Source organism: Rhinoderma darwinii, chromosome 8, assembly GCF_050947455.1.
Source record: "Rhinoderma darwinii isolate aRhiDar2 chromosome 8, aRhiDar2.hap1, whole genome shotgun sequence".
NCBI classification, from domain to species: Eukaryota; Metazoa; Chordata; class Amphibia; order Anura; family Rhinodermatidae; genus Rhinoderma; species Rhinoderma darwinii.
Window position 1 is genome coordinate 23,105,397 of NC_134694.1, and position 27,759 is coordinate 23,133,155.

At 42.5% G+C, this 27,759-nt stretch overlaps 1 protein-coding gene across 1 annotated transcript in view; it reads left to right on the plus strand.

Annotated features, from left to right (window-relative positions):
- The window catches only part of NR6A1 (nuclear receptor subfamily 6 group A member 1), a 220,898-nt gene that overhangs the window by 174,548 nt on the left and 18,591 nt on the right, over positions 1 to 27,759 (plus strand). Inside the window, exons 4-7 of the mRNA XM_075835503.1 lie at positions 7,995 to 8,225; positions 21,488 to 21,543; positions 23,066 to 23,223; positions 23,312 to 23,539. Coding sequence (XP_075691618.1) covers positions 7,995 to 8,225; positions 21,488 to 21,543; positions 23,066 to 23,223; positions 23,312 to 23,539 — 673 coding nt within the window. The remainder of the gene's footprint in view (positions 1 to 7,994; positions 8,226 to 21,487; positions 21,544 to 23,065; positions 23,224 to 23,311; positions 23,540 to 27,759) is intronic.

Here is a 27,759-nt window from a genome sequence, read left to right on the forward strand (position 1 = left end):
AGTTCACCAAACTGGCAAGAAGGGAAAGTCAAGAGTCTGCTATAAGAGGGGGATAAGGGAGGACACAATATACCAATGTGACGCGTGTCCCGAAAAACCAGAGCTCTGTATGAAAGTGTTTTAAAATTTATCATACATCCCTTGGTTTATAATTTACCCCAATTTTACTTACCCTGATGTACTCCGCACAGCTTATCCCCCTCATCTTTCCCTTCTGAGCCCTGCTGCGTGCCCAGGCAGCTGATAACAGCCACATGTAGGGTATTGTCGTACCCGTGAGAACCAACATTACAGTTTATGGGGTGTATGTCTCCGGTCAAAATGCTCACTACACCTCTAGATGAATGCCTTAAGGGTGTAGTTTTTAAAACGGGGTTACTTCTTTCGAGTTTCAACTGTACTGGTACCTCAGGGGCTTCTGCATACATGACTTCGCACCAGAAAATCCCCAGTAGGCCAAATGGTGGTCCTTTTGTTCTGAGCGCTCCCATGGGCCCAAACGGCAGTTTATCACCACAAATGGGGTATTGCCGCACTCAGGACAAATTGGGCAACAGAATGGGGTCTTTTATTTCTTGTGAGAATAAGAAATTTTCAGCCAAAACTACATATTATTGGAAAAAATTAATTTTGTTTTAATTCCCAGCCCAATTCAAATAAGTTCTGTGAAAAAACTATGGGGTCAAAATGGTCACAACACCCATAAATGAATTCCTTGAGGGGTTTAGTATCCAAAATGGGGTCACTTCTGGTGGGTTTCCATTGCTTTGATACCTCTGGGGCTCTGCAAATGCGACATGGCACCCGAAAACCAATCGAGCAAAATCTGGACTCCAACAAACACATAGCGCTCCTTTCCTTCTGAGGCCTCCCATGGGCCTAAACGGCAGTTTATCACCACAAATGGGGTATTGCTGCACTAAGGACAAATTGGGCAACAAAATGGGGTATTTTGTTCCCTGTGAAAATAAGAAATTTTGATCACAAATTACATCTTATTGGAAAAAATGAATTTTTTTAAAATTTCACAGCCCAATTCAAATAGGTGCTGTGAAAAAACTGTGCGGTCAAAATGGTAACAACAACCATAAATGAATTCCTTGAGGGGTGCAGTTTCCAAAATGGGGTCACTATTGGCACCTCAACACCTCTTCAAACCTGGCATGCTGACTAAAATATATTCTAATAAAAAATAGGCCTCAAAATGCACTAGGTGCTTCTTTGCTTCTGGGGCTTGTGTTTTAGTCCACGAGCGCACTAGAGCCACATGTGGGACATTTCTAAAAACTGCAGAATCTGGGCAATACATATTTAGTAGTATTTCTCTGGTAAAACCTTCTGTGTTACAGAAAAAAAATTGAATAAAATTGAAATTCAGCAAGAAAAATTAAATTTGCAAATTTCACCTCCACTTTGCTTTAATTCTTGTGAAATGCTGTTTTGAATACTTTGAGGGGTCTAGTTTTTAAAATGGGGTGTTTTATCAGGGGTCCTAATACATAGGCCCCTCAAAGCCACTTCAGACTGAAGAGGTACCTTAAAAAAAAGGCTTTTGAAATTTTCTTAAAAATATGAGAAATTGCTGTTTATGTTCTAAGCCTTGTAACGTCCAAGAAAAATAAAAATATTCAAAAAATGATGCGAATCTAAAGTAGACATATGGGAAATGTGAACTAGTAACTATTTTGGGTGGTATAACCGTGTGTTTTACAAGCAGATGCATTTAAATTCTCTCTAAATTTTACAATTTTTCACCAATAAACACTGAATATATCGACCAAATTTTACCAAGAACATGAAGCCCAATGTGTCACGAGATAACAATCTCAGAATCGGTTGGATAGGTTTAAGCATTCCGACGTTATTACCACATAAAGTGAAATGTCAGATTTGAAAAATGGGCTGCATGCTTAAGGGGTTAATTGAATTTATGAAATGCTTTGGGGTGCATTGTTTGTACAGTATAAGATAATGCATACCTCCCAACTTTCAAGTATCGAAAAGAGGGATTACCAATGCAGCGTGTGAAACAAATTTGTTCCTTGTTGAGCCTCGCCTCTAAGCCCGCCCACAAAAACCAGGTTCAGCTCACACCGTATCATGCTCCCATAGTGCCTCACCACAGTATAATGCCCCCATAGAACCCCCGAAACAGTATGATGCCCCTATAGCTGTCCCCACACAGTATAATGGCAAATAGCTGCACCCATACAGTATAAAGCCAACACAGATGCCCTTATACAGTATAATGCCCACACAGATGCCACCATACATTATAATGCCCCCACAGATGCCTCATACAGTATAATGTCCCCTTAGCTGCCCCCATGCCAATGTTGTGAGTGCCACTTACGGCCGATTCACACAGTGAATGCTGAAATAGGGGCGGTTTCCTGCTTCAGCATTGGATTTGACTGTATCTGCGTCCCCAGTTGACACCGGGACACACCACCGGCCGCTGAATGTGGGGCGGTCCCATTGTATGTATAATGGCATAGGCCTACCAGTGCCTAATATTACAAATAATACTTCAGGAGTGACAAATTTAGCTCTTCTACATTGGTATGTCTCAACACTGCCTGTGCTGCAAGGCCATCTTACCAACAAATATGCTAATATACAGTATTAGTATTGCATCCTATCTGAATACATTAATATACCAATGTGAGGGACACTAACAGTGGGGGGGGGGGATTTTGATTTGATCTATATCTATATGGGTGTTGTCTTGTATTCCAGTCATTTTTTTGCCACAATTTTGAGCAAGTTAAAACAAAATACGTGATATGACTGCAAAGTGTCAATACACCCTATATCTATTCTGATCAGAACCTCATAAATCCCATTCTCATGGTAAATGATTTTCTATCTTTTTTTAGTTAGACTATATGTACAATATGTAGGCTATTCTGAGAATAAAGGTCCTTTTACACGGGCCAGTGGTCAGGAAAATGAGCGTTCATATGATCATTGCCCTGTTCGTTGGCTGATAATATTGTTTATGCAGCCGACATGATAAAAATGTATGGGGACAAACGGTCGTAGTAACGATTACTCGTCCCCATACACAATCAAGCATTGCTCTTTGTGAAAGGAGCAAACGAGTACCGATCAACGAGCGCTCTCATTGATTGGCGTTCGTTGTCACGCTCCGTATCGGGCCGTGTAACAGGGCCCATACTATTTGACTACAATTTATTGTTCCCTGTTATTCTATATCGACTATAGTCTTCGAGGGGGTTAGTGACAGGAAGTTCTGAATAACGTCTGCCCCCATGATCCCTATTTTCTCATAAAATCTACATTTCTGAGAACCTCCACAAACCTTTACATTCATATGCATGATAATATTAACAGATGTAAATGCAACATGCGCTTTTATATGGTTTTTTCTATGCGATTAAAGTGCATTTTTAAAATACTTATAAAAAAGTTAACTCTTTAGAGAGGTGCCTCCCAGTGAGGTGTCTCTAGTCTCTACAGTGACAAAGGGGTTAACGTTGTTTCATGCTGGCTTTTACCATTTGTCAAAGAGAACAGAAAATGTAAATTGAATGTCCGCGAGCTAGAAGAGCTGTCATGTGAGATTTGGTATCGTCTGATGGTAACTTTCCCACTGCGACAGAATTGGGCTGCCGACTCTGTGAGCACAATCCTACTTGGCGTGCCGTCATTTCCAGGGACAGAGATGTCAGACGAAAAGAGGAAACTGCCAGAATGATGACTGGAGCATTCTAGTTCGTTAACCTAGATGTATCCTCATTATCTTGGATCTGCGTTTAATCGTAAATCATGCTTCACATTGCAAGTCACTTAAAATAACTCTCCTTAATGTATCTCAGCATCTTAGCTCACAGTATCTGAAAAAATCTTCCTCTTCTTTGGGAAGAAATCAGGATATATATTGAATACGGGTTTGCACATCCTGTACATGACCATGAAATCACTCATAAGAGGAACGGGAACTTATGGATCGATCCCAACTGGTGATTCCGACCCATTCACTACAACCTAATCCAGAACCATGGCTTCATATAAAGGACCAGACACGTTGGATTGTTACAATGTGTTCATAGAGGAGGCTAAACATGACGTGTAAGGCTGTGGTCACATCAGCGTTGTCTTTCCGTTGAGGGGTTCCGTCGGGGGAACCCCTCAACAGAAAGGCTAACGGAAACCTTAGCTTCCGTTTGCATCACCATTGATCTCAATGGTGACGGAAACTTTGCAAAGGTTTCCGTTTGTGACAGTTGTCAGAGGGTACCGTTGTCTTGACGGAATCAATAGTGCAGTCGACTGGGTTTCCGTTTGCCATTCGGAACCCCTCAATGTAAAGACAACGTGGATATGAACACAGCCTAAAGCTTACAAAAAGACGCCAAGATTTGGTGAGAACTGGAAATTTCTCAGATAAAGTAGTGAATGATCATGGAGGCGCACAAATGTTTTAGACTTGTCAGTAATCCTATGGAAGAACATTACAGGAAGTCAGTTGTTAGCCTAAAATGGAAAATAACAGAACCATAGGTTGCATTCTATAACATATAGACTGTAAGGAGGCGTCACTAGTTTGGGAGGGAGGTAGTCTAATCTGGATGTCATTTGGTTATCCATCCCTTGAGGTCCATCAGTCCATTTTAGCATGTTATTCCAGTTGTTGTAGTGCACGGTTGCACAGGTGCGCTAATGTTCCTCTATATTAAAGTCTGTAATGTGTATGGGAAATAAGTTCATGATATTTGACATAATGGTGGGATATTGTGAGGACATGCAAATGGATGGGTGAGTTTACTTATAGCAAGTTCACCTATTGTTATATATTCGAAAAAAAAGTTGGTGAAATACACTTTAAAGGGGTTGTCTGCTTTAGACTATAACTTTTGGTTGCAAGGGAATCCGACGATTAGCTGATCACAGGGTATTCCGCTGCTGGGACCCCAAGCAGTTAATCAATTATGGGGTAACCTGGAAGGTGAAATGATACTTTACACAGTCTCCATTAAATTCAAGATCTCGTCTGCGTAATCCACGGATATGCCCGGTCCTCCAGAGTGAGAGAGACGCACTGTTTCGCCATTCTCCTGAATAAGGGCTCATTCACATGAACGTGAATCTCGTCCATGTGCTGTGCGTGGAAATCACGCACAGCACACTGACCCATTGATTTCAATGGAGCCGTTCACACATGCAGGAGTTTTTACGCAGCGAGAGTCCGTTGTGTGAAACTCACTGCATGTCCTATATTGGTGCGTTTTCATGCACCTACGCGCCCATTGAAGTCAGTGGGTGCGTGAAAACCACGCACAGCACACGGATGCACATCCGTGTGCTGTGCATGATTTGCATATCAATTCCTTTGAAAGAAAAAAAAAATGTGCTTTGTGAGCGCGTGAACAACGCAAGCCACTCGCGAAGCACAGTGATGTATAACGCAGCGCACACGGACCGATTTACGCACGTAAATCTGTCACGCTCGTGTGAATGAGCCTAATAGATAAGAATTGTGAATAGGAGACCCTCTCCAGTATTTCTGCATTTCCTTTATTGAGTATTTGAAGATGTTCTTTATAATATTGTAATCTATCAAGTTGTATAACGGTAACACAAACATAGGATCCCTTCACGTTGCATGATCAAAAAGATGACGGGGGCATAAGGTTGCATATCTTTGGCGGCAGAGATAAGGTCACATTGCACTGCAAAGGATATTGGGAGAATTGAAGCTATGCTGTGTTGAACCAAATTTATTTATTTTTTGTTTGACAATTTGAATGAGATCCGTGCGGCATGACTACAGAAGGAACATCATGAGCATTAGTCCAAGTTACCAGATCTACACTATATGGACGAAAGTATTGGGACTCACTGCTTAATCATTGAACTCAGGTGTTTCATTCAGTCCCATTGCCACAGGTGTATAAAATCCAGCACCTCGCAATGCAGTCTCCCTTTATAAACATTTGTCAAAGAATGGGTCGTTCTAAAGAGCTCACTACATTCCAGCATGGTCCTGTAATAGGATGTCAACATTGTAACAAGTCAGTTTCCAGAATTTCTTAACTTCTAGATATTCCACATTCAACTGTGAGTGGTATTATTGTAAAGTGGAAGCGTTTAGGAACTACAGCAACTCAGCCACGAAGTGGCAAAGCGGGGTTGCTGAGTGCTGACGCGCATAGTGCAAAAAAGTCGCCAACTCTCTGCTGACTCAATAACTGCGAAATCCAAACCCCCTCTGACATTAACATCCGCACAAAATCTGTGCATCAGGAGTTTCATGGGATGGGTTTCCATGGCCGAGCAGCTGCATGCCAGCCTTACATCACCAAGAACAATGCCAAGCGCCGGATGGAGTGGTGTAAAGCCACCGCCACTGGACTCTGGAGCAGTGGAAATGTGTTCTGTGGAGTGATGAATCTGGCAGTCTGATGGATGGGTTTGGAGAATGCCAGGAGAACGTTACCCGCCTGACTGCATTGTGCCAACTGAAAGGTTTGGTGGAGGAGGGACCATGCTATAGGGTGGTGGTTTCAGGGATTGGCCTAAGACCCTTAGTTCCAGTGAAGGGAAATATTAATGCTGCAGCATAAGAAGACATTTTGAACAATTGTATCCTTGTGGGAACAGTTTTGGGATTTGGCCCTTTTCCGTTCCTGCATGACTGTTCCCCAGTGCACAAGGTCCATAAAGACATGGTTGGGTGAGTTTGGTGTGGAAGAACTTGACTGGCCCACACAGAGCCCTGACCTCAACCCCATCCAACACCTTTGGGATGAACTAGAATAGAGATTGTGAGCCATGACCTCTCGTCCAACATAGGTTTCTGACCTCCCAAATGCTCTTCTGGGTAAAAGGGCAAAAATTCCTCTAGACACTCCAAAATCTTGTAGAAAGCCCCAGAAGAGTGGGAGCTGTTTTAGCTGCAAAGTGGCAACCAATTCAATATTAATGGATTTAGAATGTCATAAAAGCTCCTGTAGGTGTAATGTGTAGGTGTCCTAATACTTTTGCCCGTATGTGTGCGTATGGCCCTAGGCCTCAATTATATTTGCTGTGCACATAATAGATTAGAACGTGGCTTTATTAAAGTAGAGATGCTTCAATTATTTCAAGTATATTCCATTGCTCATTAAAACAAATCACTCGTGGTATATTGTGTGTTACAAATCATTTGTTTGTTGATAATCAATGAGTAGATGGAGAGCAACAAGCGGCTGTGATTCTGGGTCTACGGTCACTGGCTGGAAAGCTTCAGGGGAAACCATTTAATGGGGTTTTCCAGTAATATGGCCATATAAGATTACTGACGGGAATGTGCTAATAATGGATAGAAGAATAAACCTACCATATGTTCTCACACAGTTTTTTGCAGGCAGAAAATTCTGTCTCAAAATTCTGTTTGGAATTTCGAGGCAGATTTTGATCTGCCGGCACGCCGTTTGCCACATTTTTAGCAGCGTTTTTCGGTCGCGCCCATTGAGCGCCACGGGCAAAAACGCCTCAAAATATGCTTTCTCTGACTCCCATTAATGCCAATAGGAGGTCAGAGACGTAAACGCCCGGAGATAGGGCATGTCGCTACTTTTTCCCGCGAGACAGTTTTTCCGCTCGCTGGGAAAAAATGCCTCCGCCTCCCATTAAAATCAATGGGAGCCATTTTCGGACGTTTTTTGATGCGTTTTCCGACGTGGTTTTCGCTTCCAAAAACGTGTGAAAAAACTGAACGTTCTGTGCTTGGCCCCTGGTGCTGAAATGTAGTAGCCATGTCATACAGACTATGTCACACGACTGCATCATCCAATGGCTTTAGCGTCCCGATTTTTTGTATACGACCATAATAGCACATTTCCATAAGTAGTTTTACATGGCCATGATTCTGGACAGGTACTTTAAGGATAAACTGCCTCTGCAATATATGGTAGATATGATACTTTCCCTACTGTAAACTGTATACATTTCTAGTAATCTAAACTATTTCTCCCTCTTTTCCTTAGATGACCGCGTTGACCAGAGAGCGTGCCTTATCTGTGGGGATCGTGCCACAGGCCTCCATTATGGCATCATTTCTTGTGAGGGCTGCAAGGGATTCTTTAAGCGTAGCATCTGCAATAAGAGAGTGTACCGATGTAGTCGTGACAAGAACTGCGTCATGTCGCGGAAACAGAGGAACCGTTGCCAGTATTGTCGACTGCTCAAGTGCCTCCAAATGGGGATGAATAGGAAAGGTAATGCAACTGCGTGTCTTAAGAATATAGTTGTTATTGTAGATATTAATTTAGGGTATATTGATTTGATATGGCATAAATGTCTGGTGGGTCTCTGACTGCTGGAACCCCATTTAATCAAAAAAATTAATATACCAGGTCCCGTGTCAACATGGCATGTATTACTCTCATCATAGTATATAAGGATTATGTAAACGGACAAGCAAACTGAAAGGGGTATTCTCAGAATCAACAATTATCACCTATCCTAAGGATGGGTGGTGATTGTCTGATCGCTGGGATCCCCACTGATCGTCGGTACTGGGGTTCCCGAACCTCACGTTCCTCCTCACTGCAACCCCTGCATTGAGGAGAAGCTTGAAGTGCAAGCATGCACCTGCCACTCCATTCTATGTCTATGGTACTGACAGAAATGGCCGAGTCAGCACTTCGGTCATTCCCATAGATCCTGAATGCAGCAACAGTGCGGAAGCTCGATTGCCGCTTTTATTCAATGTCCTCCTCTATCTGGTCGAGCAGTGAGGAGGATCTGGGGGTTCAAGATCCCTGTTCTTGCGATTGGTGGGGCCCCCAATCGATCAGACAATTATCACCTATCCTGTGGATAGATGGTAATTTTCGATTCTGGACCATCCCCTTTAATGCCCTTTTACGTGGGCAGTTCCTGCACGGTATCTATTGCTGATCAAGAAAATGACATGTCAATCAGTTCTCGTTTGCTACATTTACACGGCTATATGGGGACGAATGATCGTTAATACGATATTTCGGTCCCATACCGTTTGCATATTTTCGTTTCGTTTGTGTGAGTGCACGTTCTCCGGATTGTTGGCCCGTGTATAAGTGTTCTATAACTACCATAGAGATTAGTAGAGAGTTACTATACATGTGTACCCATCTCTTCTATGTAAATTGGGGAGCAGACACCTCAAATCTCCGGATCGTTGGCCCGTGTATAAGTGTTCTATAACTACCATAGAGATTAGTAGAGAGTTACTATACATGTGTACCCATCTCTTCTATGTAAATTGGGGAGCAGATACCTCAAATCTCCGGATCAGTGGGGATCCTAGCAGTTGGTCCCCATCCATCAGATATTTATGGCATATAAAATCTATGTAATATAGGCCTAAAGGTCCTTTTAAACCAGCCAATTTTGGCCGTAACAACGAGCGCCAATCATCTAAACAGCTCGTCCTCATGCATTACCATCGTGTCGGCAACACATCGCCCTATTTACACAGGGAGATGTGCTGACGACAACATTTTCTGCGGCATAAACGATACGATCAGCCGATGAACGAGCGTTTTCTCATTTATAAGCTGATATGCACTGTTTACACAGGGCAATGATCGGGAACGAGCGCTCATTTGCCTGATCATTGGCCCGTGTAAAAGGCCCCTAAGACTCTATTCACACTTGGTTAGTTCTTTTCCATCATGTTTGTTTCTTTTTGCAGGACAGAATAACTTCACATGCTGCGCTATTCTATCCATTGATAAAAAACAACTGATAACGGACGGAAATGTGATGGGCCCATTATAAGACAATGGGAGTAAAAAAATTATTGACGGCCCATAATGGACCATCACATCAGTTACGTATCCTGTAAAAACTTAAAAGCTTTTTTCACACTGGCGTTTTCAAAGGATTGTACTAGAATGAGCAGTTATCACTGATCTATAGGATAGATAATAGTCTGATCGCTGTGGATCCCACCTCTGGGACCCCCACCTATTGCGAGAGATGTGGTCCAGAAACACCCATTCCTACTCATGGTACCACCCCTCCACAGTGGGGAGGACATTGAATGGAGCAGTGGTGGAGCATGCGCTTCCCGCTCCATTCCAATGTCTGTAGGACTGACGGAAACAGTAGAGCGCTGCGATCGATTGTTTCCATCATCTGCATGAACTTTGGAGCAGCAGCTTTCATGCTCGCCCGCCGCTCCAATCAATGTCCTCCTCACTGTAGTAGAGCTGGTTCGGGACCCCTTTTTTTGCGATGGGCTCTAGTGGTGGGTCTCCCAGCAATTCGACAGTTCTCTTCTATCCTGTGGATTGTCCATTCTGGGAATACTCCTGTAAGTCTGGGTTTATATCTGCAGTCCTTTTTTTTCGGTCTTCTGTTCTGTCATAGGAACGGAAAAATGAAAAAAGAAGTGCTGGAGCCATTGCATGACGAACACGGCACCCAACGTACCCATTGACTTTAACAGGTTTCCGTAACGATGCAAATGTAAACTTAGATGGGAATACCTGATTTCGCTCCACTCAAAATCTGAGACGAAAAGTTGACGCAAATATGTCTTTAGGTTTCAGAGTCGCGGCTTGTGACATATTTCTCATTGTCAAATAACAAAATTTTGTCTAATCTTCGGATGTAACATGGACTCGTTTTAGCCTCCATTTTATGGCCAAAATACCCGTACTGCCTGCGGTTCTACTGAACGCAGTGAGTTCTTATGGTGATCTAAGTCCGCTTCAGTAGGATCTCAGGAGGTCCAGGTATTGCAGCTGTAATACGGACACTAAAATGAACGATTTTTACCATCTGGGCTGACTATCGGTTTAAAATGATACACGAACGATCATTCGCGATGACCAACAACAAACTACAGTCTGCCAAAAAAGGGATTTGTCATTTTTATTTGCCCTTCGTTGGCTGAATCTATACAATTATGGCCGATCGTTCGTCACTTTGCACGAATACATTCTGTTGTTTTACACTTTTATATAACTATGTCCGTGATCTGCCAGTTTTGCCTGACATGATGATGGTCAGATTGTTCATACAAACTATCCGACATACGATCCTAATCTTAAGTGTGTGGCCACCCTAAATAATGGAGGACAAGGATGATGGATGAATTGAGGATTGGGAATGACCAATATAAATGTAATTCTTGTCAGTTATATCAATATAAGGAATTTAATGGAGCCTCATCTCCACCTAGTGGACAGGAAATCAAACTACATTAGGGTGAAAGATTGCCAGATTGCTCCCAGTAAAATATATATTATATAAAATATATATATATTCAACCCATGATAGAATATTTTTTTAGATCTATTTTACAGCAGGGCCGCCGTCGCATACACTTGAGTCTTTAGGTAGTATTTGTTATACATTGAATAAATTAAAAATATCGGTTTCTTTTATTAACCGTACGGAAACCAAATTAATGATTTCCATATCTTTCCAAACCATATCTTTTACTATATATTATTATTTCCTTTTGAGCTTGTGCTTTTTTTTTTTAGTAGACTTTAGTGGCCCTTTTAACAAGTTTTTTTTTTGAGATTACAGCCATAATGGATGCCACGTCACAGCCGCTCCACATCCGTTTCTTTTCTCCCTGCTGTAAAATCCCAGGCAATGATGAATGTTTTATCAGTCTTAAAGCTCCCAGGTTGTTACTTTTTCACAGTCTCGTCTGATCCGGCATATTTCGTTCATTGATTTAACAGTTCCTGCTGTTAGCTTGGTACAATCTGCGCATACTTACAGTACAGTGCCTAAGGAATATCCTGTGTATGTCTCTCGTATATAATGGCAGATAAAACTACATAGATATGATTGAAGGTTTGTCCAGCTTAACCGCGTGTATATACCACACTGGTTTTATTTTGTAAAAATTTTAATAACTTATCAGTAGTTGTATCTACAACAACATTCAATAAAATATTAACCACCACATAAATTATTGCTGTGGTGGGAGACGCCACCTGTGCGTGCCAATCTGGGCACATGTCCCTTTATACTCATTATGGAACAATAAGTGATGCAGCAGTCCCAGGTCTTGCTGAAAGGGTTAATGTAATCGTCGTCGCCCCCCCCCCCCCAATAAAGGGGTTGTATGAGATTAAAAAAAACATGGGCTGACCTGCAATACCAGACATAGCCTACGGACAACAGTGGTGCTGTTTCCGGGGGAAGAGAAACATTTTCATGTTTTACTAATCGCACGCAGCTCCTTTTTAAAGGTGGTTTTAAGGGCTTTAACCTTTTATGGTTGTTTTTATCATCCACAGATTGCTATTATCACAGCATTTTGTATAACCATACAATATGATTAGGATTTATTTATTTTTTGGGTGAAAAATATTGCTCCCGATTTACCTCAAAAAAACTAATCTTAACGTAGGCAGTTAGTAAGATTGTTCCAAAAATGTAAATATTTCATTGTTCGGAAAGAACATATATTTTTGAAGATGGTCAGGTGACCACCTTAAATAGCATTTCCACCTTAAATAATTGAACCACCAGTAAATATATATCCTCTATTTGTCCTTTTTCGTTAAATTCTATTTTGCTATATTTCTCTATAGCTCCCATTACAGCTTCTACCCTTTTCCAGAGTTCTAAATGGCATATCTGCTTTGCTATTCATATATAGTTCCCCACTTATTGACTCTGCTAATTTGGCATTAAAGATCTGTAAAATCTGGACGACAACCTCTGTAAAAGCTGTATTGTGCCATATCGTTTGTCACCCAGCTTTCCCAGAAGTTTCTTAACTGAAAAAAAAAACAACTTAATTTTTTTAAGTTTTGCTTTTTTATTTCAGATGGGGGGGCGCTGTCATTTAAATAAAAAATTTTGCAAAGGTAAATTTACTTTAAGGCTTGTATTATGTAAGTAGATAATGGATTTTACACAATAGAGAAAAAGTCTGATATACACACACCAGGGAGTTCTAGTGACACCTGGAAGTTTTGGGAAAGTTTACCATCAAGACAAAGATAAGGAATTGAGATTAGGAGATGGTATCAGCCTGAGAAGACTAGTTTTGACTTATTGAGTAGCACAATAGGCATTCAGTGCATTTCTTACCTATCTGGATAACACCCCTGGCCTTGGGCCTTTGACTCCTGGACATTGACTGCAGCAGAAGTAATTAATACCTATGGTGACAGTCGTCCACAAGAGGATCACCATTATAGCGGCCTTGATAGTAAATTGAGAAAGGTCCTTTAATGTACTAAACTGAAGAATACTTGACAGTATTGTATCCCACCCCCCACCAGCGCAGTCTGAGAATACAGGGAATTGTGGGAATCCTGTAGCACTCTAATAGGGGGGAGCTAGTGGATGTATGTATGGATATAGATAGATATAGATCTATCTATCTATCTATCTATCTATCTATCTATCTATCTATCTATCTATCTATCTATCTATCTATCTATCTATCTGTGTATATATATCTATCTGTGTATATATATCTATCTGTGTATATATATCTATCTGTGTATATATATCTATCTGTGTATATATATCTATATATGTTTATATATATATATATATATATATATATGTCTGTATGTGTGTGTAACTATATATAATTTTTTTTATTTCTTTTAAACATTAAAGGCCAATAGGTTTAGATAGAAGGAAGGTCCATTTGTTCGATATGAGCAGCTGAAGGGATAATCTGCATATTCATATATTACATGATTTGATTGTAGAGGTGCTTCTTCAGTCTCATGCTTTTGTTGCTATGCTAGTCTTGAAAAAAACAGTGTGTTTACGTGTAGTGATTTCTCGATATTGCGATTAAATAGTAATGGTAGTCACGTGGTACTGAGACGGGCATTAAAGTCTAGAGGAGTGGTTTTTCCAATGATGCTTCGCTTTTTCTATTCGCTTTTATTAATAAACCACCCCCATGGTGTTTGCTTGGAGGTCTCATAATTAGAACATCTGGTCATATGATTTGAATATAACAATGTTTGGTTATAAAATATAGTGCACGAACACCTCACGTATGGCGAAAGGAAGGAAGAAAGAATAAGTGATCGGAGGAGAGCCTCATCCTTGCTTTACTGCTGTAGGAAGAAAAGACCAGCTTAAACAGATCAAACTACTGGAGCTTTGTGGAGAGCGACTGTCTGAAGAAGACAATGACTCTGTTACTGTTTGCAGTTAAAACTCCTGAGGCCTCGAGGGCAAGGCTAGAGATAAACAGAAATCGGATAGCAGATAGTGGTCACCAGAAGGATCTGCTTAGACACACTCTGTCTGTAATTACAGGGATTGATAATAGTTAATCAGAATCATGGCCTTATCTTTCCTTGGTCTTTGTCTAAATTCCAATAACAAACTAATCAAATATCAGTAAAGTTTGTTTTACTTGGGCAGATATTGCCCATGTTTATACCTTTAAAATGAGCACCGATCGACAATACAGCATGATCAGTTGATCAGCGCTCGTTTGCCCCAGTCACATGGAGCAATGATCATTAGTATGGGGACAAATGATTGTTTCTACGATGATTCGTCCCCATGCATTTGCATCATGTTGGCTGCACATCTCCCTGTTGACATCGGTAGATGTGCTGCCGACTAGTGTCCAAGTTTTTGGCCGGGTAAAAGATGGCATCAGACGATGATTAAGAGATTAAGCGTTCTCTGCTCTGTATATCCATCGCGATGATTGGGAATGAGTATAAACGCTTGTTCACCCAATTATTGGCCCATGTAAAATGGTATTTTTACTGTGTTCACATCTGCATTAGGCTATAACCAGATGAGCGTTGGCTCAGACGTGAAAAACTGACGTTTTTCACGTCCGAGGTAAATCCGTGAGGGATGCGTTGTCACGGATCCCCCATAGACTAGAGTCTATGGAGGGATGCGTGACACTCGGTAAAATAGGACATGTCCTATTTTTTTCATAGACCCTTCACATGCTCCATTGAAACAACGGTCGTGTGATCGGCCCCATTGACGGCCGTTGTTTTACAGGCTGTCACACAGACGTAATACGCGCTCGTTTGAATGAGCCCATACGGGTTCAGTTGTTCTGCACTATTGTAGGAGCGGAACAAGAATACCGGACACGCAGGACCCATCGGATGATGGAAACCAATGGCACCCAATGAAACCCATTGACTTGAATGGGTTCCGCAGGGTTTCTGTAAATTGGCTGTGCTATTTTGTGCCGCAAAAACAACGGAATCTGAGATCCCCTAACGGAGCTGTTAGCACACATGTGAACCGGGCTGTAGAAACAAAATATAATTAAAGAGGCTCTGTCACCAGATTCTCAAATCCCTATCTCCTATTGCATGTGATCGGCACTGCAATGTAGATAACAGTAACGTTTTTTTGTTTTTTTTAAACGTTCATTTTTGGCCAAGTTATGAGCTATTTTATATATATGCAAATGAGCTTTGAAATGGACAATTGGGCGTTTTTTTTTCGTTATATCCAACTGGGCGTGTATTGTGTTTTTAACTGGGCGTGTTTACATGTATGACGCTGACCAATCCGTGACCAGTCAGCGTCATACACTCCTCTCCATTCATTTACACAGCAGCGATGTGCAGCCGCATACACAGAGATTAACGTTAATCAAGTGTCCTGATAATGAATACGCCTGAAATCCAGCCTGGACATCATGTGTATTCAGAATCCTGACACTTCTGAATCTTTTCTGTGAGATTCCAGCAAGCCACGCGTAATCTCGCGAGATTACGGAGGTAAACGAGATTTCGTTTCCCTTGCTGGAAATCTCACAGAAAAGAGTCAGAAGTGTCAGGATTCTGAATACATATGACGTCCAGGCTGGATGATCATGTGTATTCATTATCAGGACACTTGATTAACGTTATTCTCTGTGTATGCGGCTGCACATCGCTGCTGTGTAAATGAATGGAGAGGAGTGTATGACGCTGACTGGTCACTGATTGGTCAGCGTCATACACGTAAACACGCCCAGTTAAAAACACAATACACGCCCAGTTGGACATAACGAAAAAAAAACGCTAAGTTGTCCATTTCAAAGCTCATTTGCATAAATATAAAATAGCTCATAACTTGGCCAAAAATGAACGTTTTTAAAAACAAAACAAAAACGTTACTGTTATCTACATTGCAGCGCCGATCACATGCAATAGGAGATAGGGATTTGAGAATCTGGTGACAGAGCCTCTTTAAATGAGGCTCTGTCACGAGATTATAAGTGCCCTATCTCCGACATAATCTGATTGGCGCTGTAATGTAGATAACAGCAGTGGTTTTTATTTTGAAAAACGATCATTTTTGACCAAGTTATAAACGATTTTAGATTTATGCTAATTACTTTCTTAATGACCAACTGGGCGTGTTTTTACATCTTACCAACTGGGCGTTGTACAGAGGAGTGTATGATGCTGACCAATCAGCGACCAATCAGTGTCATACACTTCTCATTGTTCCAGCCCAGCTTCTTTCACTTCACAATCACGCTGGAACATTGAGAAGTGTATGACGCTGATTGGTCAGCGTCATACACTCCTCTGTACAATGCCCAGTTGGTAAAAAGTAAAAACACATCCAGTTGTCTATTAAGAAACTAATTAGCATAAATCTAAAATTATTTATAACTTCGTCAAAATCAAAACCACTGTTATCTACATTCTCAGATACTTTTTAGGAGAATTCTAAGTAATAGAGGGGGGTCCCCCATTCAGAACCCTCAAGGACAGAACAGAAAGTATCTACAAAGCGCATCCCTCATTTTGGAGGACCTGACATTACAGGGACAATACATTGATTTCACTGGGAACTGCGTAATGCTTTATTTCCCCTGTAGTGGCGCTGCAGGGAAATTAAACTCTTGTTGCCTAGTTCACTCACAGAAAAATGTTTTTAAGAGAGGGATAAAAAGAGGAAACATTGTATACCCTCACCGATTACAGCTGATGGTTTGGGGTTCCAGCAATAGCACAGCCTGTGATCGACTTATTGTCTGGGGACCCTTGAAACCAAAGCAGACAACCCCTTTAAGATGGGCATACACGTTAGATGGCTTCCAAGTTCCAACCCCAGTACGTTTAATAACAACCTTGCTAAATGTGCATGTGATTTCCATCTAGTAGGGGAGATGAGCAGCTGTCGCACCTCTGGGGGAGAATATTTCTTGGGGAGACTATAATTGAACAGGATAAAGCCAACATAGGGTCTTCTTACATGGCCTGACGTGTAAACGTGCGCCGCTCAATGAGACAGCTCGTTGATCGGCACTTGTTTGTTCCTTTCACAAGGAGCTATGTTTGGGGACAAACGATTGTTCATCCCCATACATTTCCATCATCTCGGCAGGGATATTTTCTCCGACAACGATAATATTTCTTGCAGTATAAACTATACAATCAGCCAATGAATTCATCGGCTGATCGTTGCCCTGTTTACACATGGCAATGGTTGGGAATGAACATTCACATGAACGCTCAGTTGCCCGATAATTGGCCTGTGTAAAAGGGCCTTTAGACATTATAGGCAGTAAAGGCTGAAAAGGAACATACAGTAAAATTCCTTTTAATCCAGCGTAAAATAGATAGGAGCCTGGATTATTGAAATGATTCTGTATTATTGGATGATCATTGAATGTTTTCTAATTTTAAAAATGTTCTAACAGACTGCTCGAAATAAATGTTTCTGTTGTCTATTGCCCCTGGCCCTGTGAGATTCCATTTATCTTGTAGGGCTGAACCTGAATTTGGAAATGTAACAATTTATTTTTATTATTAATTTAATTAGATGGTCATTGTCAGAAATGACTGGGTGTGGGCCCATTCTACTAGTCAGCTGTTAGCCGTCTGTCTAATAAAGTGGTCTCCAACCTGCTCTCTAGTTGTGAAACTATTACTCTCAGTATTCCCTGACCTGGCATGCTGGAGAGCCACAGGTTGGAGACAACTGATCTAGTGTATATGGCCAGTGATAACCACACATATGGAAATCTATATTCGAGACTTCAGGGGGACACTGAGCATTTATTGGGCGGACGTTGCCGATAATTGCCATGTGTAAACAGGGCAGCGATCAGCAAATGAACGAGGAAACGCTCGTTCATCTGCTGATCGTATAGTTTAAAAAAACTGAAATATAATTGTTGTCGGCAACTCATCTCCCTGCAAACAGGGAGACGCGCTGCCGACATGATGATGTAGGGGGACGTGCGATCGTAGTAACGACCACTCGTCGACAGGAGCAAACGAGCGCCGATCAACAAGCTGTCTCGTTGATCGGCGCTCGCTGCATCGGCCACAATCGGCCGGTGTAATAAGGCCTTTCATTGGAAATCTCCTTATAGTCTATCATGGTGACCCCAATGTGGAAACACAAGTTGCCATTTGGAGCGCTTACTCATTTCTCCCTTAATGATTTGCCACTATCTGTGTTTTTCTAAGACTCATTAACTTGGGTGTTCTTTGTGCCCCCTGGAAAGTATAAGCCAGGCGTTGTCCTCTGTTGTTTTTCTATTAGGAAAGTGTAAGGCTGGAATTTAGTAAATGGCATTAACTTATCCCACTGTACTGTATCTAAATTCTCTGCAATTGACTGTATTCAAGGTCAAAAGGCAGGAAGCTGGGTGACAGAAGTGACACTGAAATTTATGGTGGAGACAGATTGTGCTTTGAAATGCAGACACCTTGAACAAGTGTTAGTGGGTTTGTAGGTTGAGTACAGTCCTTGAGTTTGTCAATCTGGGACAGGTCGTAATATGCGGGGACAAGTACAAGAACTTCATATGGGGAACTCCAACATTGGCTCTCATTAAAATAGTCATCGGATATGTGTTATATACTTCATACAACATATTTTCTATAAAAATATCATGCTCCAGACAACCCTACCGATAAATTGTCACTCGCCGGACTATATCACCAGGGGAGAAAATTGGAGAGGAGATGCACAATTGACCTGTATATGTGCCAGAACGCCTCCTGCAGTTACTACAGCAATATTAGATTATTATTTGTGGCTGCAATTATGGCCATAGCCTGGAGATTTTCCCCACTGTCATCCCAACATCAGTGGAAAAGAAGAGTCGTAGAGGATTTTAACCTGATCCTTTCTTCCACTTGCTCTAGTTATCCCGATGTCCCTTGGCCGATCCTATAGTGCTCGTGAGTTGTACAGATCCACCGACCATTCTATTAAAGCGTACCTACACTGAGATGACGTTGCAGAATAAGTTGTCCTATGTGTGTACGTGAGGAATAACACTATTTCTGGCCATTATATGACTTGTATCCTGCATTTTTCTTTAGCTGTTTTCACCTCTGCAGGCTCTAACTCAGTTAAAGAGGCTCTGTCACCACATTATAAGTGCCCTATCTTGTACATAATGCGATCGGCGCTGTAATGTAGATTACAGCAGTGTTTTTTATTTAGAAAAACGATAATTTTTGACGGAGTTATGACCTATTTTAGCTTTATGCTAATGACTTTCTTAATGCCCAACTGGGCGTGTTTTAGTTTTTGGCCAAGTGGCCGTTGTGGAGAGATGTGTATGACGCTGACCAATCAGTGACCAATCAGCGTCATACACTTCTCCCCATTCATTTACACAGCACATAGCGATATAGCTAGATCACTATGTGCAGCCACTTACTCACACACTAATGTTACTGACAGTGTCCTGACAGTGAATATATATTACCTCCAGCCAGGACGCGATGTGTATTCAGAATCCTGACACTTTGCTAACAGAATCCCGACACTACAGCACAGCAAGCGTAATCTCGCGAGATTACGCTGTAAACTGTCATTTCAAACGAGATTACACTTGCTGTGCTGTAGTGTCGGGATTCTGAATAGACATCACGTCCTGGCTGGAGGTAATGTATATGCATTGTCAGGACACTGCAGTAATGTTAAGTGTTTTTATGTGGCTGCACATAGCGATATAGCTATATCGCTATGTGCTGTGTAAATGAATGGGGAGAAGTGTATGACGCTGATTGGTCACTGATTGGTCAGCGTCATACACTTCTCTGTACAATGCCCACTTGGCCAAAAAGTAAAACACGCCCAGTTGTTCATTAAGAAACTCATAAAGCTAATATAGGTCATAATTCTGTCAAAAGTGATCAATTTTCTAAATAAAAAGCACTGCTGTAATCTACATTACAGTGCCGATCACATCATGTACAATATAGGGCACTTATAATGTGGTGACAGAGCCTCTTTAAGATAGAGTTAAGGCCCTTTTACACCAGCCAGATGCCGATCAACGAGGCATCATTGATCGGCGCTCGCTTGCTCCTGTCACACGGAGCTATGGATGAGGACGAGTGGTCGTTACTCCGATCGCTCGTCCCCATACATTATTATCGTGTCATGGCACATCCCCCTGTATTCACAGGAAGATGGGCTGCCGACTACGATAATATTTTACTTTTTTTAAATGAATCGACCAGCAGATGATCGAGCATTTGCTTGTTCATCTGCTGATCGTTCCCGTTTACACAGGGCAGTTATCGTCAACAAGCGTTATATGAACAATTGCCTGCCCGATAATCTGCCAGTGTAGAACCCCCTTTAGTGGTGGAGCCTGACTACTATCATGTCTTCTCTACACTGCACACAGGGGAGCATTTTCTCTAATAACCTATTACAAAGTTTCTTATATTCTATCTATCTATCTATCTATCTATCTATCTATCTATCTATCTATCTATCTATCTATCTATCTATCTATCTATCTATCTATCTATCTATCTATATCCAGCTGAATATAGATATTTTTACAATTCATTAACTTCTAGGATGTTAATTTCTAGGAGGGGGGGTTTAAATAATTGTTTTCTGCATATTGAGATTGTCAGTATTTTGGCAGCCCAGTGAATTGTCACTGCTACCTATAGCACTGGGGCTAGGAAAAGGAATACAGACATTGACCATAAGGAGTTTTGCACTGAAGATTGACACACGTGTGGTTATAACTGGCCACACCGTTAATTGGCTTCCCATTAAATTGGCTCAGTATATATGTGTAAGGATTGTAAAGCTAATTGGAGATAGGAGCATATGTGCATATTGTAATCTGTGCACAGGCCTGCAGATTATACTGGCACTGTGTAAATATTAGGTAGTAGATCTATTAACATGAGAGCATGAGTAACATAATGAAAACATGAAAAAATTACTGTAATATATAAGAATATTATAGATACTTTCTCAAATAACTGCAGCTGACTCATTCTGCCCCACTGTAGTATAATAGTATATTATATTATAGTATATCTTGTGGAACACATTCTCTTGTCTAAGTTAACCAGTGCCACCTGGTGGCCATGATGTGTACAAAACAGCTGCTTTTTGTTTTACAGCTTTTTTTATTATTAATTTATTTTCAATCTCTATTTCCAGAAGTTCTTTATGACTCGAAGTGTGTGTTATGATTATGCTACAGTATTTCATTTATGTGGTTTATGTAATTTTATTGACATTTACATTTTATTTTCTTATTTTTGTTTTACAGCAATTCGAGAAGATGGGATGCCAGGTGGAAGAAACAAGAGTATTGGTCCTGTACAAGTAAGAATGGAAAATGTTGCTTTATTTTACCATATTAGAAAATACAGAAAAATATACCACCTTAAATGTGTTCTCCAGTCCCTAAAAATGTATGGCCTATCCTCACGATTGGCCATGAGTATCTGGTTGGTCGGGGTCCGACTCCCCGGGACCCCCGCCGATCAGCTGTTTTGAAAAGGCTGCAGCACTCATACGAGCGCTGCTTCCACTTCATTCTTTATCGACTCGTACTGTGAATCGCTGACTCGTACGAGCGCTGCGGCCCCTTCAAAACAGCTGATCACACGGGGTCCCGGGAGCTGGACCCCGATCGATCAGATATTGTTGGCCATCAATTTTTAGGGACTGCACAACCCCTATAAATGAGTTGTCTGGGGTTTTCATTTAATGGCCTATCCTAATGTATGATCATGGGGGTCTGACCTCTGGGACCACCACCAATCAGAAGAAGTGGCAGTGGCACTCACTGAAGCATTTTGGCCCTGTTATTGTTCCTGCAGTACCAGGCACAGTCATACTTGTATGTACGGCACTAAGCAGGCCCCACTAATCTTACATTGATAGGATAGGCCAGTGGTTCCCAAACTTTCTGAGGCTGGACCCACTTTTGGGACCCCCCACTATCGTACTTAGCCCCATTTTGTCTGACGTATGTCAACATCTTTCGTAGTTAGATGCCAGGACTTGGCTCCATTCAAAAAATAAGTCCTTGCAACATCGAAAACCATGATAATTGTGTGGGTGGGGGATGGGGCGAGCTCAAGGTAGCCTGCTGCTGTGTGTGGGTGCTGACGCCCGACTATGGCTGCTGAGGGTGTGCCATCAGAGGCGTAGCTAGGGGTTTAGCAGAGGGTGGTGAAACACATCTGAGGGCCCCCCACACACAGTATAATGACCCCTTAGTGGCCCTCACACAGTATAATACCGCTATAGCTGCCCCCACACAGTATAATTCCCCTATAGTGCATCCCTACACAGTATAATGCCCCTAGAGCTGCCCCTACACAGTGTAATGCCCCTATATTGCCTCCCCACACAGTATAATGCCCATATAGCTGCCACCACACAGCATAATGGCCCCATCACTGCCCCTACAAAGGATAATGGCACTATAGCTGCCACCCACACAGTATAATGCCCGTATAGCTGCCACCACACAGGATAATGGCCCTATCACTGCCCCTACAAAGGATAATGCCCCTATAGCTGCCACCCACACCGTATAATGGCTCTATAGCTGCCCCATATAGGATAATGCCCCTATAGTGCCTCCCAACACAGAATAATGCTCCCATATCTGTTAAAATCCTGTCCTGTATCTGGGATTGCTGGGAGGGTGGTATGGTTTATTACATGGCCATCATAGTATAGGCTTCTCTGTTGACCTTAAAAATATTCATTGTTTTCCGCTGATCAAATTCTAATGTTATTCGCAATGCCATCTGACATCACCGCTTCCATTGCATTTAGCAGAAATACAAGTTAATCTCTGACCTATTACTCTATAAACCCTTTTTCTCAGATTTCAGAAGAAGAGATTGAACGAATAATGTCTGGTCAAGAGTTTGAGGAGGAAGCCAACACTTCTTGGAGTAACAACGGAGACAGTGACCACAGCTCGCCAGGCAATGCAGTATCTGAGAGTAACCAGCCTTCACCTGTATCCACACCCTCCTCGAGGTAACATGGATTTCTTAGGTCATTTGGATTAGTAATAGTAGACACGGTTTCATTTGATGCTGACATTGTTGTCTTTGTTCTCCTACAGTAGATCAATGGAACTAAATGGATTTGCTTCTCTACGGGACCAGTATTTGGGGACACCCGGACCAACGCACTATCAGTATCTACCTCATCTTTTTAGCTACTCTGCTCATTCTGCCTTGATCCCATCCCAAACACGAAGCCTCGACCCTCAGTCGCACACTCTCATTAACCAACTACTTGCTGCTGAGGATATGGAACCACTCAACACCCCAATGCTGATTGAAGAAGGGTGAGTGTGTTGTAACCAACCATAGACAACCATGATGGGGTGTACTACTATATTTGGCACTGTCACCAGCTATAGAAAAGTCAAGTTAGATATTCTGTTCCTCAGTGGTTAAATAGGACATGTCCGCACTCCTGTCAGCTCCTGTTCAACTATTTCAATTCCCCTGGTTAATTGGGGGTGTCCCTACACAGTGATGACGCCCAGTCAACTTAAGGCTCCTTTACATGGGTCAATAATATGAACGCTCGTTCCTGATCATTGCCCTGTGTAAACAGGGCAACGATCCGCTGATGAACGAGCAAACACTGGTTTATCGGCTGAGCGCATCATTTATGCAGCAGAAAATATTATCATCGTTGGTAGCACGTCTCTTTGCGTAAACAGGTAGATGTTCTGCCGACACGATAGAGGGCTGAGGACGAGAGATCGTAGTAATGTTCACTTGTCCCCATACTAGCTCCATGTGAAAGGAGCAAACGAGTGCCGATCAACCAGCTGTCTCGTTCATCAGCGCTTGTTTACACGGCGCATGTCAGGCCGTGTAAGAGGGACCCTTATTACATTTCCAGGAAGAATAGTATTGGACAGAGAAGTAGCATTGCAAAGAAATGTAAAATTTGAACTGTCAAAGAAAATAATGGGGAATTTGTTTATAAAATGTTACAATAAAAAGGCTGCATGATCTGATAATGGCCCGCAGGGTCGAGGGTCAGGCGTGGTTGTTACCTGGGCCTGAACTTGCACTGTTTTATGACAGCCTGTATTCTGCAGTTTATTGACAAACTATAGGCAGTCATAAATGGGGCTAATGGGTCTTTAGCGAATTGGAGACTTCTCGCGGTCCTGTAGGTTCTCATCAGAGCACTCCAATGGCTCGAGGAAAAGATTCCAATAATCTTACGTTAGGGAACGGCTGTGTAAATTGTTGTCTATTGTATTCCGTAAAGACGCCTTTAATGTGGAACTTCGCTTTGTCTGGGGGATTTCTTTGTATCCTTCAGTATTGCTATTTTGAACTTCTATACTAATTATATGTATTCTTGGCCTCTTTCTTAACAGCTGCATATTGATATGTTCTTTATCCAGTATTTATATGTCATTCTTATCTCCTCTCACTGTACAACTCCATCATTGAAGTTTTCAATAAGAATGGCGTTATTATTTCTATATTATAATAAATGACTCCTGCTCACCACAAATCACCTTGAAGTTCTGGGTTGCACTCCTCCAGCCTTGTAAATGAGTATTCTTTTACTTGTGCTTATTATTCCTTATTCTTTGCTATTTTATTGCAGTTGATAAATCTATAGAAATTCTGTTATGAATATTCTAGTATTGGAGGGACGGAGAATACCAATTAGCATACCAATTCAATAAGATTTCAGAACAGATGCCGTTGTGTCTGGAAGAAAATGTAGTTTAATTTATAAAAGATTCTGAATGATCAAGAAAATAATAAATCCGATTCATTTCATAAAAAGAAGTAAAAACTCTTCTAAAACAGAATCTCCACATGATGGCGCTAATCAGCTTGTACAGGATATGGCTACAAATCATCCTTTGGGATGTAATTTGAGATTTTAATAAATGGAATGACTGTTGCCCCCATTTATTTACTGAACGTACGAAGTAAAATGTAAGGGAAGTGTACGGAGACACCCTGAGCACCAGGCACCTTGCAGTTTGGACCCCAGAAGCTTATTTTGGGGACCACTATATTATGTAAGCAAATTATAATTTCTCGTTAATATCATTGGGGCCATTGCCACTAAAAGATTGACATTAGGTAGGAAGTGGTCTTGGCTCCACCTGGTTTTAGCCTAATGTCCATAGGAGGCAGACATGACTGGCCTAAGTAGAGTCATGTACTATTTAACCTTCTAAACTTATTCACCCCCTTTCTCCTGCCCATCTCCCAATAACGACACATGACAACCGAGGTTGGATATGAAATGGCCACAGCAGCCGTTTATTTATTTACATTATTTAAATGCAATTTAATCCGAAACATTCGGATAACTCCTCCTCTAATTCACATGACCCAACATGGGTCAGAATCAGAATTAACCATCAACATTTTTTAATACTTTAACAGAGCAGGGGAAGTCCTTGAAGCCATTTTAAGACCGGTTTTTTCTTTAAGTTAGCCATCTGCAAACCACCACCAACTCTTTACCTCCAGCCGTAAACCAGCTCGGAGGCACCGCTCACCTCTGCAGATGGCTCCAACCACCAGAAGACCACTTCAAAGGGATAACACCCTATGAAGTCTTCAAATGATATACCTTTTTGGGGGACGCATACCCCCGATGCGACCCCCCCACCATTTTGTACTGACCAACCTCAAGGACTCCCCCCGCCACAGCGAAACAGGCCTTGACTACCTTAAGCCTGTGAGTTCCTCCAAACCACAACCGCCCTCTCAATTCCTTCTGCTAAGGCCAAGCTCCACAGATCAATTCCAACCTCGGTCAAGTGCACCCCATCACTACGCCAATAATTCCCAACCCCAGACTCCAGATCCCTGTGACGAACACAAATGCCCCCAATCTTGGCAATGAATCGTGACACCGCCCGATTCACCTTAATGCGGGCCTTGTTAACCCTCTCCACCGACCTTGCCAGGCGCCAAGCCTTCCTCGGAACTATGTCCGACCAAACAATCACCAAGGACGGATGAGACGCCCACAGACACAACAAATCATGCTTTATATACCGCACTAGCTCACGAAAGGGGCGTACCCCTAGATCGTTCCCCCCAACATGTAACGCCAAAACCTCCGGGACTCTATCCAGGCGAGCATATGTTTGAAACTCGGCCAATACCCAGCTCCATAACATACCTCGAAACCCCAACCAATGCAACACCGCATCCCGACGCGGAATGCGAAGCTGGCGGCCATCCGGGCGCACGTCCGCCCGCAGTGCCCCCCAGTGCACAAAAGAATGTCCTAACAGCCAGACTAAACATGGGCGATGATCTGAAAAGAAAGGACAAGAAACTCAAAGAAAACCATAGGAAACAACGTACAACTCATAACAAATGAGGGCTCCCTATTGGACTCCCAGCGGCCAATGCGACGCACGCCCTCGTCATTCAACCCCCAACGCCCAGCTTCCGTAGCCGCGCCAATTCTGAACGAGTGAGACGAGTAACACCTGTCCCCCACACCAACCACAGCCAAGCATTTTTTGAATATTGCATCAAATTGATATTTAGACAGAAACGCGCCATTCTCATGGCGGAGCAATGGCGCCTCCGGCACCTCGCCAAGTGGCCTGAACGCACCCATGCAAGCGACCGGACACATCGTCGATCCCGGGAGAGCAAACAACACTATTCGCTTACCTCGGCCCAACTGATCGGTCTTGGACCGCCGCACCAACAACTCGAGTCTATCCCCGTAAAGACCAACATCCGCCTGTCGCAACCCCCCAGCCTTAGCCTTACTAGGGGAGACCAACTCCCCAATTCTGAGTGCCCCAAAAAACGCGAGGGAAAAAGCCAACCGAAACAAATCTACCTCATAAGGTGAATTACAAACAGCCCCCAGCGATGCGCCCAGTGAACCAAGGAGGGCAAAAGACACGGGCCGCCTCTGATCTGCTTCGGCCCTGCCTCTACGCAAACCTTTCAAAGCTTGCCTTACTAGGAAATGCTTGGATACATCCTGGAAACCCCGTAATTTGAAACCGAACACCAAACCAGCAACGAAACGATTCACCTTAGCCAGCGAAAACCCCGCCTCCCACGCATTACCCAACCAGTACAACAATGCTACCAACCTGTCTTGCTCCGTGCAGACGTTGCCCAATACTCTTACCCAATCCTCCCATTGCTGCCAACAAGCCGAATAAGCGTTCCAAGTCGCCCTAGCCAGCGACCGTTCAATCAACCCTTCCACGGGACCGAAACCAGCTCCCAGAGTATTTCCGGGCAAGCCAAGCCGGACGCATCCGCTCCTGGTGCCAATTGACGAAAACGATCCCACTGCGAGCGAGAAAGAGCATCAGCAATACAGTTGGACACCCCTGGAACATGCACCGCCACCACCCACGCGTTTAGAGACAAACACAATAACACTAGGTGACGCAGCAACTGAACCACTGGTGGAGATGATGCTGATAAGTTGTTAATTGCTAACACCACCCACATGTTATCACAGTGGAAACGAACCTTTTTATCCCTGAGCCTGTCCCCCCAAATGGTCGTTGCAACC